Raw genomic sequence first — 13,620 nt, 5'->3', positions numbered from 1 at the left:
GTGCGCGCATGCAAGTCAGAAGGTGTGCACCAATACTCACGACAGGACAACCCCGCAGCGCCAGGATGCCACCCCAGACACTGCGCAGCCAAAAACTCCCCAGGTAAGAAAAATAGAAAGTAAAGAACCTAAATACTCCTAACACCCTCCACATCTACACTGCTTTCGCCCCTAAACATCACCCCAGTTTATGCCTTTGCTTCTACCCTGTTTTTTTTGTTGAATTAGCTTCCCTCCACATCTACACTGCTTTAGCCCCTAGACATCACCCCTGTCCATGTGGGGTCGGTGGCCTCGTCATCCACCAACTCCTCTTCCAATTGCGCACTGGCCCCTTACTGCAAACCGCACATGACCACAGCTTGCCCTGATGGCAACTGTGTCTCATGATCCCCACTTAGGTCCAGACAAGTCGGTGGCGGGTGCAAAACCCCAAAATTGGAAGGAAATGGCGGATGCTGCAGTATTTCTAACACCTGTTCCTGGTGCTCGGGCCTGGTCTGTGTTGTACCCTGCACCCTGCTTAACGCAGCTGCCATATCCGAAGTTGTGCTGAGCGCATGCTAATGTTTCGTGTCCAGTGCAATGGATGGGATGGGATTTCACATAAGTCTGCCACCCATGGCCACTCATGGTTGAGCAACTGAGGGAGTTGACTTTGACGAACCCGAGGGTTTTGGAGTTGGAACTACATCAAAGGTCTGTGCTGCTCACACACTCTGCTCAACACATGATATGTTTAGTGCCAGCAGTGTGGAGACGTCGCACAACAGCCGTTGTTCCAGCAGGTACAGGCGTTGTAGGAGTGCATAGAGGCTAGCAGCGGCAACTATAGACTTTAAAAACTATCCGCACAAGCGCCACACTTTCACCAGTAGCTCAGGAACATTGGGGTACCTTTTTAAAATGATTAGCAGCAATGAGTTAAAAACGTGGCCCAGGCATGGAATATGTTGCAGGCTGCCAAGCTACAGAGCCGATCCCAGGTTACGGCCATTATCACACATGACAACATGCCTGGGCCCAGGCGCAGTGGCAAAAACCACATTGCCGTCTCATCGAGGATGGCATGACTCACTTTGTAGGCAGTGTGCTGTCTGGCCCCCAAGCTGATGAGCTTCAGCACGGCCCGCTGACGTCTCCCCACACCAGTGTTGCAGCGTTTCCAGCTCGTAGCTGGGGTCAATTTAACAGCGGAGGAGGGTAGTGTTTCAGCCCTCCTCCCAGGAATGTTGTGTGGGGAGACAAGTCAGGCCACCACATTTTGCGACCCGGTCCACGCCTCAACTACATTCAACCACTGTGCCAAAATTGAAAGGTAGCGTCCCTGTCCGCATGCACTTGTCCATTCATAACTGGTCACGTGGAACTTTAGGGCTAAGCGCTGAATTTAGGGACCGCCTCATGTTTGGGGGAAAGTGCTGGTGTGGACGGCACAGTGCGGTGGCGCAGTAGACACTCTGCCCAAAAAGGGCAGAGTGTCCCCCAGCCTGGATTCCAACATCTCCTGGGCCAGATTTCTTGAGATGAGGCCGTTGAAGCCTTGGGCATGTGGGTGGGTTGCGCTGTACTTTAGCATGAAATGAAAGGCTTGGGAGATGGGGAGTTGCTGGGAAGAGGCACATGATGGCGCGGGCAAAAGGAGAAATGGCAGGAAAAGGTGAGGATGAGGGTGAACTCCCCAAAGTGTCAGAGGCAGATGTGGAGGTGTCCTGGCTGCTGGTCTGGACTGCAGCGCCAGCCCTGTCAACAGTGGGAGAGGCAGTGGCCGCCAGGCCAAACGACGATTATCCTGCGCTTGCTCTCACCCACTGAGCCCAGGGCTTGCTGTCATGACCTGATTGTTTGTTGGTGTACTGTTCTGTCGGGAATTTGATCTAGGCTTCTGTGATCGGCTGCTGGGTTCCCTGCCAGGGAGCCATCAGTGTGCACATAGTGTTCTGGACTTCTGAACACACTTGAGGTTATACGAGTCTAACCTCAGGTGTTATGGGTCGCCATCATCCTATGGGAGGATCTGGGGGCCTTTATTAGGAAGAGGGCTGGCTCCACCAGTTGCCGGTTTTTGTGGTCCCAACCTAGAATTCTTGGCTTTAGGAGGAAGAGGAGTGATTTGCTTGTGCTTACTGACTAAAAAGGAGTTTGAGTGTTGTTTGTGTGTGAGTTGATTTTTCCCTCCACACTTCTATTCTGCCCTTCCCTTCATGTCTGTTTACTTGGCACTATCCGGTTGTTTGAGGTGGGTTCCAGTTTATTTTTCCCCAGTCTCGTGTTTGCCCTTTCCTCACCTCTCCACTATCCCTCTCCTCATTCCTCTTGTTTTGTACTCTGTTGTGCTGCATGTCAGTTGTCCAGCACCTCCCGTCCGGTTTGTTTGTCTGCAGCTGCACCTTTATTTCTGTAGGGGTCACCACCCTAGAATCCCGTCCCTAGCTTTCTTGCAGCTCTTGCCCTGTCTGTCTGTCTGTCAGGTCTTCGTGCTAGAGAGCCAGGAGTCGTCGGGGCCAAGGTTAGCTTGGAGACAGCTGACCACCACCCGTAGGCAGGGCCTAGCTAGCCACCGTAGTGCCAGGGATAGTCTCCTTCCCCTGTCTCCTTAGTGGTGCTATCTGCAGCCTAGAATCTGTGTCTGGACTCTGACACGAACGTGACACTTGCCTTCCAAATGATGGCACCCGCAAGAGGTGGTGAGATTCCTCTCTGCAGATCTCCAACCCATCTTGGACTTGCAAATTGCACTAAATTTGTCATGTAACTGACATGTATATGATGAGTCTATCCATTGTCTGTTCATTTTGGTGAAAGTCAGCCTGTCAGCTGACAGACAGCTGTGCTTGTCAGTGATGATGCCACCGGCTGCTTGTACCCCCAGTTTTTGCTGCTTAGCTTGCCTCCACATCCACACTGCTTTTGCCCCTACACATCACCCCTATCCATGCCTGTGCCTCTAGCTATAAGTCTGCCACCCATGGAAACTCATGGTGCAGAAAGTGAGGGAGCTGACTCTGAGGAACCCTTGGGTTTTGTAGCTGGTACTCCATCAAAGGTCTCTGCTGCTCACACACCCTGCTCAACATACGGTATCTAGGGTTTGAGCGTGTGGTGACCTCGCACAACAGTAGGTGCTTCAGGCAGATGTAGGCCTTGCTGGAGTGTATTGCGGCTAGCTCCAGGTACTGTAGACTTGGGAAAGTGGGTGTCCAAGTGCCGCACTTTCACCCTTAGCTCAGCTAATTTGGGGTATGTTTTTAAAAATCGTTGCACCACTACATTGAACACGTGGGCCAGGCATGGAACGTGTTGGAGGCTGGCAAGCTCCAGAGCCCTCCAACAAGACAAAAAAGCCTGGCCCCAGGGGCAGCGGGGATAAACAAATTGCCATCTCATCCAGGATGGCATCCCTGACCTCAGTGGCAGTGTGCTGTCCGTCCCCCAAGCTGATGAGCTTCAGCCCAGCCTGCTGACGTCTCCCCACACCAGTGTTGCAGCATTTCCAGCTCGTAGCTGGGGTCAATATAACAGCGGAGGAGGAGGAGGGTGGTGTTTCAGCCCTCCTCCCAGGAATGTTGTGTGGGGAGACAAGTCAGTCCACCACATTTTGCGACCCGGTCCATGCCTCAAGTACATTCAACCACTGTGCCAAGATTGAAACGTAGCATCCCTGTCCGCATGCACTTGTCCATTCGTAGCTGGTCACGTGGATCTTTTGGGCAAAGCGCTGAACTTAGGGACCGCCTCATGTTTGGGGAAAAGTGCTTGTGTGGACGGCACAGTGAGGTGGCGCAGTATCCAGCAGGCCCAAAAAGGGCAGAGTGTCCACAAGCTGGGACCCCAACATCTCCTGGGCCAGAATTTTTGAGATGAGGCCGTTGAAGCCTTGGGCATGTGGGTGGGTTGTGCTGTACTTTAGCCTGGAATGAAAGGCCTGGGAGATGGGGAGTCGCATTGCAAAGTGTGTAAACCACACTCAGTTTGTCCTCGACCTATACATTTAGAAATTATCTCCCCCAGCGAGGAACGTGGCCTCGATGGGGGAATTTTTCTAAGGAAGCTAGAAAAGAGGGCATCTTGGGCCTTGCTGGTTCAGGTCTAGCTTCTGTCATGCAGCTGTCTTCTGCCTCTGGACATCCCTTTGCCTCTAGCCACCTTTTCCCCTGCTTAGCTTGCCTCCACATCCACACTGCTTTTGCCCCTAGACATCACCCCAGTCCATGCCTTAGCTTGTACCCCCAGTTTTTGCTGCTTAGCTTGCCTCCACATCCACACTGCTTTTGCCCCTACACATCACCCCAGTCCATGCCTTAGCTTGTACCCCCAGTTTTTGCTGCTTAGCTTGCCTTCACATCCACACTGCTTTTGCCCCTAGATATCACCCCAGTCCATGCCTCTGCTTGTACCCCCAGTTTTTTCTGCTTAGCTTGCCTCCACATCCACACTGCTTTTGCCCCTACACATCACCCAAGTCCATGCCTTAGCTTGTACCCCCAGTTTTTGCTGCTTAGCTTGCCTCCACATCCACACTGCTTTTGCCCCTAGATATCACCCCAGTCCATGCCTCTGCTTGTACCCCCAGTTTTTTGCTGCTTAGCTTGCCTCCACATCCACACTGCTTTTGCCCCTACACATCACCCAAGTCCATGCCTTAGCTTGTACCCCCAGTTTTTGCTGCTTAGCTTGCCTCCACATCCACACTGCTTTTGCCCCTAGATATCACCCCAGTCCATGCCTCTGCTTGTACCCCCAGTTTTTTCTGCTTAGCTTGCCTCCACATCCACACTGCTTTTGCCCATAGACATCATCCCTATCCATGCCTCTGCCCCTAGCCATAACTCTGCCACCCCTGGAAACTCATGGTGCAGAAACTTTGGGAGCTGACTTTGAGGAACCCTTGGGTTTTGTAGATGGAACTCCATCAAAGGTCTGTGCAGCTCACACACCCTGCTCAAGATATGGTATTGCAGGGTTTCAGCGTGTGTGAATGACGGACAACAGCCTGTGTTTGGACAGATGTAGGCCTTGCTAGAGTGTTTTCAGGCTAGCAGCGACTCCTGTACACTTGCAAAAGTGGGCGCACAAGCGCCACATTTTCAACAGTAGCTTCGGTACATTTGGGTATGTTTTCAAAAAACTTTGCACCACTAGGTTAGACGTGGGCCAAACATGGAACGTGTTGGAGGCTGGCAAGCTCCAGAGCCGCTACCAGGTTCCAGCCATTATCACAGGCGTAAAAATGCCAGGCCCCAGGTGTAGCAGGGAAAAAAAAAAGCCATCTCAGCCAGGATGGCATCCCTGACCTCGGAGGCACTGTGCTGTCTGTCCCCCAAGCTGATGAGCTTCAGCACCGCCTGCTGACGTCTCCCCACACCAGTGTTTTAGAGTTTGCCGCTAGTAGCTGGGGTGGAGGTTGCAGCATCGTAGGGTTTCAGTCTACTCCTGCCATGAATTTTGGCCTGGGAGAGGAGATAGGGTACCTCAGTTTGCACCCCGGGACCAGACTCCACCACATTCACCCTGCCTGTCCTTAAAGATAAGCAGCATCCCTGACCACAGGCGCTTGTCCAAGTGTCGGTGGTCAAGTGGACCTTGCAGCAAAGCGCGGAACTAAGGGCCCACCTGATGTTGAGTGACACGTGCTGGTGCAAGGCGGGGACGCCACACCGGGAGAAGTTGTGACGGCTAGGGACGGCATAGTGAGGTGCCACAGTTGCCATCAGGTCCGGGAAGGCGAGAGTTTCAACAAGCCGGAACGCCAACCTCTCCTGGGCCAGCAGTTTAGCGATGTTGGCGTTCTAGGCTTGCATGGGTGGATGGTTAGCGGTGTATTTCTGCCGGCGCTCCAATGTCTGAGAGATGGTGGGTTGTTGTAAAGAAGCGCCTGATGGTGCCTTTGATGGTGCAGGAGAAGGAGATAAGATAGAAACAGGGGAGGATGAGGGAGAAGTCAACAAAGTGGCGGAGGCAGATGAAGTGATGTCCTGGCTCGTCCTCTGGAGTGCATCGCCAGCACTGTGAGCAGAGGCAGTGGCATGAACGGCGGGCGACGTTTGTCCTGCCGTTGCTGCCTGCCACTGATTCCATTGCTTGGATTCCAAATGACGGTGCATTGAAGTGGTGGACAGGTTGCTTTTCTCAGGGCCCCTACTCGATTTTGAGAGGCAAATTGTGTAGACGACACTATATCTGTCCTCGGCGCATTCCTTGAAAAAACTCTACACCTTCAAGAAACGTGCCCTCGATGGGGGAGTTTTTCTGGGCTGGGTACAAAAGGGAACATCTTCGGACATTCCGGGTCTGGCCTGGCTTCGGCAAAGCAGCTGACGTCTGCCTCTGTACATGTCTCTGCCTCTAGCTACCCTTTTTGGTGCTGCACCTGCCTCAACATCCACACTACTTTCCCAGCTTGACATCCGTCTTGTCCAGGTGGGGTCGGTGTCCTCGTCGTCCACCACCTCCTCTTCCAACTCCTGTCTCGCCTCCTCCTCCTGCACAATGCGCATGTCAACTGGCTGCCCTGACAGCAACTGCGTCTCATCGTCATCGATGAGGGTGGGTTGCTGGTCATCCGCCACCAAATCGACCGGAGATGGAATGGAGGAGACTCTAGTGTTTGAGCATCTGGACACAGATACTCGTCTGTTAGGTCCGTGGAATCGCGAAATGGAGGGGCAGGTTGCGGTACAGTCAAAGGAAGGGAGAACAGCTCTGGGGAGCAGGGACAGTTGGGGTTATTGTTCTGGGAAGATTGGGAATTTTGGGTGGAAGGAGGACAAGACTGTTGGGTAAGAGGAGGTAGAGGCTGACTGGCTGGTGGACAATGTGCTTTAAGCGTTATCCGACAGCCATTGCAAGACCTGTTCCTGGTTCTTGGGCCTACTAATCTTTGTACCATTCAGCCTAGTTAATGTGGAACTTTTGTGCAAAGCGCAGAACTTAGGGCCCGCCTGATGTTAAGGGTCACACGCTGGTACAAGGCTCAACTCACCCTAAGTGCCAAAAACACTGCTGGTGCAAGGCTCTACTCATGCCAAGGGCTTTAATCTCTGCTGGTAGCTCAGCTTAAGGTCCTGCAACTTTGTTTGGAAGGGCTCATGTTAAGGGCTAGAAAAGTGAATTTTGGAAGGTCTTACCACATCACACACACACACACACACACACACACACACACACACACACACACACACACACACACACACACACACACACACACACACACACACACACACACACACACACACACACACACACACACACACACACTCAAAATGACAGTTAAGGGTGAGGGCTATCATTTCCCATTGTCTATTCCATCCGTGGTTGTCATGGGGAACGTGATTTAAAGGGGTGGTTGTTACTGTTTGAGCTTAAATTGGGGTTTGTGTCCATCCATTTGGGGAGTAAAGAAGGTTTCCAGGTATTTTCCCACTTTGATAGAGGTTTTTTTGAATGTGGAAAGTGTGTAGTTGTTAGGCTGTGATGTTGGGGTAATAGAGGGTCTTTGGTGTGTTAGATGCCCCCAGACATGCTTCCCCTGCTGTCCCAGTGTCATTCCAGAGGTGTTGGCATCATTTCCTGGGGTGTCATAGTGGACTTGGTGACCCTCCAGACACGGATTTGGGTTTCCCCCTTAACGAGTATCTGTTCCCCATAGACTATAATGGGGTTCGAAACCCGTTCGAACACACGAACATTGAGCGGCTGTTCGAATCGAATTTCGAACCTCGAACATTTTAGTGTTCGCTCATCTCTAGTTATAACATATGCAGCACTAACCTCATTCACCGACACACAGGATGTAGGACACATAGGAACTCAGATTAATTATTTGGTAAGGAAAGGGTTTACCTTTTACAGTGCTGTTTTATTGATCTGAGGTCCTCCTGGCCTGTCTCCAAATCGGTTGGTGATTGGTTCAATACACTATCGGCTGCACATTGAACGATCATCGATGCCCCACGTTGGGCGCCAATTTCTGTTTTGGGCACAAGACCCCTGAGTTATGTTGTCGTAGTTCTAATTGATCCGCAATAGGGTGACGAACTCAGGAAACATAACAGACAGACAGCAGTATATCTTATCCAGAATGTTTCATTTTATTAACACAGAAGGGCACGTTTATATAGCATCACAGGCACAGCCAAGATACAAGGCATTTATCCTTATCTGATCATGTTCTTAGTTTCTTACAGCTTTGAAACCCACTGTAATAAGTTTTTACTAGATTGAATCTCTTCGATTGTTCTTTGTATACAGCTTCAACACGTACACACACAGTGTCTCCGTCTGACCAGTTTAACCGGCTCCTTGTGTAGCAGACTGCTCATCTCTGAGAGACAGAGAGAGATAGAGTAATCTCGGCTCCCATCTTTGTTCATACATAATTTTCAAAAGATATTTCAACCCCTCACAAGATATTCAGGACTGGGATCTGACTGTTATCAGCAGTTTCTCACTCAGGGTTGGCAGAGAGAAGCAGAAATGCCATAACAATACTCAGGAATAGTGTTGGGCGATCCTTACAAGATTCATTTCATGTTTCATTTTGGATCAAACTTGTTTTCTCTGAACCAGAACTGATATTATTATATTCTGGCAATTCTTCAAATCCCATAGTATAATAATGGTGAAGGACGGTAGGTGTGCCATCCAGCAGTAGAAGGGCAGCAGATGGAGGCCCAGTCAGGAGAGGAAGGCTTCCCAGGTGGCTGGAGATTAGGTGGAGTGGAGAATTCACAGATAGGTAAGTACTGAGCCACTGAGAGACGATCCTACTTGTGGAGCAGAAGGGTCAGGTGGCCATTAGGATCAGTGACCAGGCTCCACCCGAATTTTGGAAAATTTATAATGAGTCTCACTCCATTACAAGCTGGTTTGCTACCACTAATTATAACCACAACCCCAATAACCCAAATGTATGTGTTGATGTAAAAAAAAACAAAAAACACAAAAATAACTAATCTTTTTAAAAAATATTTTAGAATCACTTTGTTCTCTGTGATTTTTTGAAAAACTAAAAATGACTTAAAAATAACACTCTGTATATCACCAAAAGAAGTGAAGGCTGAGGTCTCATTTCCTCTGGTACGTGTATCTGTGTGTGTGTGTGTCGGGGGGGGGGGGGGGGCAGTGTCCAGGAGCCAAAGACCAACACTGACAATATCATGTTGTATTTTCTAGACAGTGATAATTGTATGAAATGTCCAAGTGATGAATGGCCGGATGAGAAGAGAGACCGATGTCACCCCAAAATCATAGAATTCATCTCTTATCAGAATGACACAATTGCTTCTGTTTTTTCGTTCCTCTCAGTTTTTGGTTGTCTTGTCACTACTTTGATATTTGGAATATTTATTATTTATCGGGACACCCCCATTGTTAAAGCCAATAACCGGAACCTCAGTTACCTCCTCCTGGTCTCCATCATCCTCAGCTTCCTCTCTGTCTTCTTGTTTCTTGGCCGTCCAGACAATATAACTTGTAGACTACGTGAGACCACTTTTGGAATCCTCTTCTCTGTCGCTGTCTCTTCGCTCCTCGCCAAGACCATCATGGTCTGTGTGGCTTTTAAATTCACCAAACCTGGAAGCTCCTGGAGGAAATATCTGGGTGTGAGACTGCCCTATACCATAGTGTTGTTGAGTTCATCTCTACAAGCTGTTATCTGTGTCCTCTGGTTGTCAATCTCTCCTCCCTTCCAGGACCTGGACACTCAGTCTTATCAGGGAAAGATCATCATTCGCTGTAATGAAGGGTCTGTTATTGGCTTCTATTCTGTATTGGGATATTTGGGGCTCCTGGCCGCTGTCAGCTTTCTTCTGGCTTTCATGGTGAGGACATTACCGGACAGTTTTAATGAGGCCAAGTACATCACCTTCAGCATGCTGCTGTTCTGTAGTGTCTGGATCGCCATGATCCCGGCCTTTCTGAGCACCAAAGGCAAATACACTGTGGCCGTGGAGATATTTGATGTTCTGGCCTCCAGTGCTGGACTTTTAGCTTGTGTGTTTTTCCCCAAATGTTATATCATTCTGTTCAGATCTGAGATGAACACAAAAACTTCCCTGCTTAATAGGAATATGAAATAAAATCTTCAGAAATGTAATGTATGTTTGTTAATTTTTAATGTAATGTTGCCAAACAGATAAATACCTAGAAAAAATATATAGAAATTTATACCTAGAAAATATTTAGATGTGAATATATATATCCTCAAAAATAAGTCTGAATAGTTTATTTTTGTTAATTACCAAAATTAATTAAACAGACAAAAAAGAAATCTAGATTTGATCAATATTTGCTGTGACCTTTGCTTCTCGACTCCTTTTCCCTATGGATGGTAGCTGTATACCTACTTGTCAGCATCATAATTCCTCAAGACTTGCAGCATACATATTCCTGCTCTTTCCAGGGTCATTTACTAAGTACCCAGAGAGGAATGCTCCCTCCTATCACAGGTTAGAGGATCCTGGAGAGCCAGGGGTACGAGCCCCTGAACACAGCTGCATGGTGAGCAGGACTATGTATGCTGCAGATCTGGAGGGAAAATGATGCTGAAGAGAAGGTAAGGTAGCTGGTTCTGGGAGGGGGAAGAGGGATATTTTGATGTGTTACATGACTAGTTATTTCAACAGGATTGAATGAGATAACCAAACTACAGAGCTCGGCGGTGAAGTTAACTGTCGGGCCTTGTTCACACCAGTGTGCCCTGCGGTTCAGAGCCCAGTGGGCTCTGCAGGATATTTATTATTTAGTTGTTTTTTTTTAATATATCCTGCTAGTCATAACAGTCTGTCATGTCTGCTTACATAGAGAATATAGAGTGGAGGATAGTTATATTGCCCTTCCAGCAGGCATAAATGGCATTGGCTGTAGCTGCCCAACACATCTTTAGAGTTTTGACCACCTTTAGTGCCTACAAACAGTGTTCTTCACCTGTTTCCTGCACAGAAATCTGCAGATTGTGAGAACTAAATATAAGGAGAATCTATCTACTCCTGACTAGCTGCCTGTGTTATTGCTGATGGGGTATTAATCATAGACAACAAGCAGCTTTCTTGACTGTGCTGAGATTTCTCTTTTTCTGGGTTGAGGATCTTTTTAGCTGGTTCATGGACATCCATCAACCTGCATTTGGAGTCCAGTGTTCTTGGATCTCCTATATTATGAATACTTTGGCTTTTCTCAGCTACGTGTTTGCTATTTTACAGTTACTTCATGAAAATATATATGTAAATAAACCAGTAGTACCAGTAATAGATAGTGGAGTGGAGACACTACTACTTATGGCATATGACCCTGCCTCAGAGAGAAATGTAAAATTTGCTGCAGCCATAATGAAACTATTATCAGCAGAAAACTGATAGGATATCTATTAGGAACCTGATGCGACAACAATGGCCAGTAAGTCCTGGGCAACCAGAATCCCCAAATACTGAGGCAAAAACAGTCCTGAGTGTACAACGCTCTCCTAACCAGAGCCGAACCAGGCCCCAAAGTTTTTCACCAGAGCTTCTGATGGTGGAGTTAGGCTTGGTAAATTATGGGACCCAGAACCACAATCCACCCAGAGAGCGCTGCACAATCAGCGCACCCCAAGCAATAGAGGACCCAGAAAACCCAGAAACACTATCCTCAGTGGATGAATAATTAGGAGAGCTGGTCAGCACGGAGAGTGGAAGTCTGAGGTTTGCCAGAAATAGGAGATGCAGGAAAGGGATAGGGATAAAGCACAGCCCTTCGTGTACAAATGATAAAGTTCAAATATGATATAAATTGCACTCACGTTGGTTCTGCAGGAGATGTTTTTTTGCCCGGAAAAAATGCCCTCTCGACTAGGGTGACTTGAATCCAGACATCAGAAAGTAAAATTCCAGCAAAGCCATAGCTCCTTGAATAAAACTTAACTTTTATTGATTGAAGACAAAGTTCATAAAATCATGATGATCAGTGCAGTACGAACGTATCAGTTACATACAGATGATGGAAGAACAGCTGACGCGTTTCGAACACAAATTGTGTTCTTATTCATAGCTGAATGAATAAGAACACAATTTGTGTTCGAAACGCGTCAGCTGTTCTTCCATCTGTATGTAACTGATACGTTCGTACTGCACTGATCATCATGATTTTATGAACTTTGTCTTCAATCAATAAAAGTTAAGTTTTATTCAAGGAGCTATGGCTTTGCTGGAATTTTACTTTCTGATGTCTGTTTGCCAGAAATACCGTAGGGAAGTCATACAGGCCAAGTCGGTACACAGGAGGTCAATGCAGGTTCCAGAGATAGACAAAAATGTAGTCAATCAAGCCGAGTCAGTACACAGGAGGGTTCAAGGTAGCAGAAGGGAGAAGCAGATGCATAGTCAGGAGTGTGGAGTCATGCACAGGAGGTTGCAGAGTAGTCAAAATAGGAGCCAGACAGAAGTGCTTAGGGAAGCCAAAGGTTATGCACAGGAGGTCAGGAAGATGCCAAATCAAGAGGTCAAGAAGAGGTAGTCTTAAAACCAAGCCGAGGTCATGCACAGGAACAACAGGAGGGCACACAGGGAATAGTACAGGAGCAATAGTGCAGGGGAGCTGTCACCAGAATACACTGAATAAGTAGCAGCAGGCTACCAGAAACGAGGCCTAAATAGTCTCTGGCCTGCCACTGACCACCCAGATCCCAGAAATGCCGGTCCGGATGTTAGGAGGAGACTGGAACCCCCGCAGACTCAAGCATAGGTTCCACGGTACAGCGGAGGCTCCGGCCCGTCCTAGCAATATCATCTAGGCTTATACAGAACAGAATTCCCAGCAAGACCATGCAGATATTTCAACTGCTGATAAAACCTCAGATACCCTTTAAGTACATGATTAAAGGTCCTATTAGACTCAAAAGTATTTGTGAATGGGCACTGATCAGCTCAAAGTGAGCCGGCCAGTGCTTGTTTTGGATTGATCTGATTAAAGAAGCTGATCACTTCTGATCTAGTATTATCATACTTCAATGTGACGGATCTAAGCGCAATGGTAAACGTAGTGCAGCTTTATATGTATCTTTGTTTGTACAAAGTCCAGCACTTTTTGTACAATTATGTTTTTCTTATTCAAGACTGCATTCTTCTAAAAATTGTCCTTTTAACCCTACACAAATGAGTAGACTTTAGGGGCATTGGTTTCCATCAATGGGCTTCACTATCTGCTGCTGCTAACTGCTGCTCAGCTCTGTCCACTAACTGGACTGTGCATGTCTTCACTTCTGGGCGCCGTGTGAAATCATCAGACATGCACAGTCCAGTTAGTGGGTGAAGCTGAGCAGCAGTTAGCAGCAGCAGATAGTGAAGCCCATTGATGGAACGCAACAATCCTAAAGCCATTAATAGAACGCAATGTCGCTAAAGGACAACCATATCATGCAGATCTGTGAACAGAAAACATGAATATGTAAAGGCTTTTGGAAGACGGGGAGTAAAACATGAAACTAGAAAAATATCTGCAGCCGGAAAGGGTTAATTTCTTATATTTCCAGTGATTTTTTTTTTTTAAGAGAATGTGACCGATGTCTATGACATGATACAAGGCAACAGCTTATAGTTAGATTTTTTTCTGAAAACTGTAAAGATTAGATGAGACTGAAAAAGT

General features: G+C 47.8%; 1 protein-coding gene across 1 annotated transcript in view; it reads left to right on the top strand.

Moving 5' to 3' along the window:
- The window catches only part of LOC142185095 (vomeronasal type-2 receptor 26-like), a 53,174-nt gene extending 43,092 nt beyond the window's left edge, over positions 1-10,082 (top strand). Inside the window, exon 6 of the mRNA XM_075260384.1 lies at positions 9,175-10,082. Within this exon, the coding sequence (XP_075116485.1) occupies positions 9,175-10,082 (908 nt within the window). The remainder of the gene's footprint in view (positions 1-9,174) is intronic.
- Positions 10,083-13,620: the final 3,538 nt, after the last annotated feature.

This window comes from Leptodactylus fuscus, chromosome 1, assembly GCF_031893055.1.
Source record: "Leptodactylus fuscus isolate aLepFus1 chromosome 1, aLepFus1.hap2, whole genome shotgun sequence".
In the NCBI taxonomy this organism is placed as follows: Eukaryota; Metazoa; Chordata; class Amphibia; order Anura; family Leptodactylidae; genus Leptodactylus; species Leptodactylus fuscus.
The sequence above is the reverse complement of the archived record's forward strand: the minus strand, read 5'-3'. Positions and strand labels throughout refer to the sequence as shown.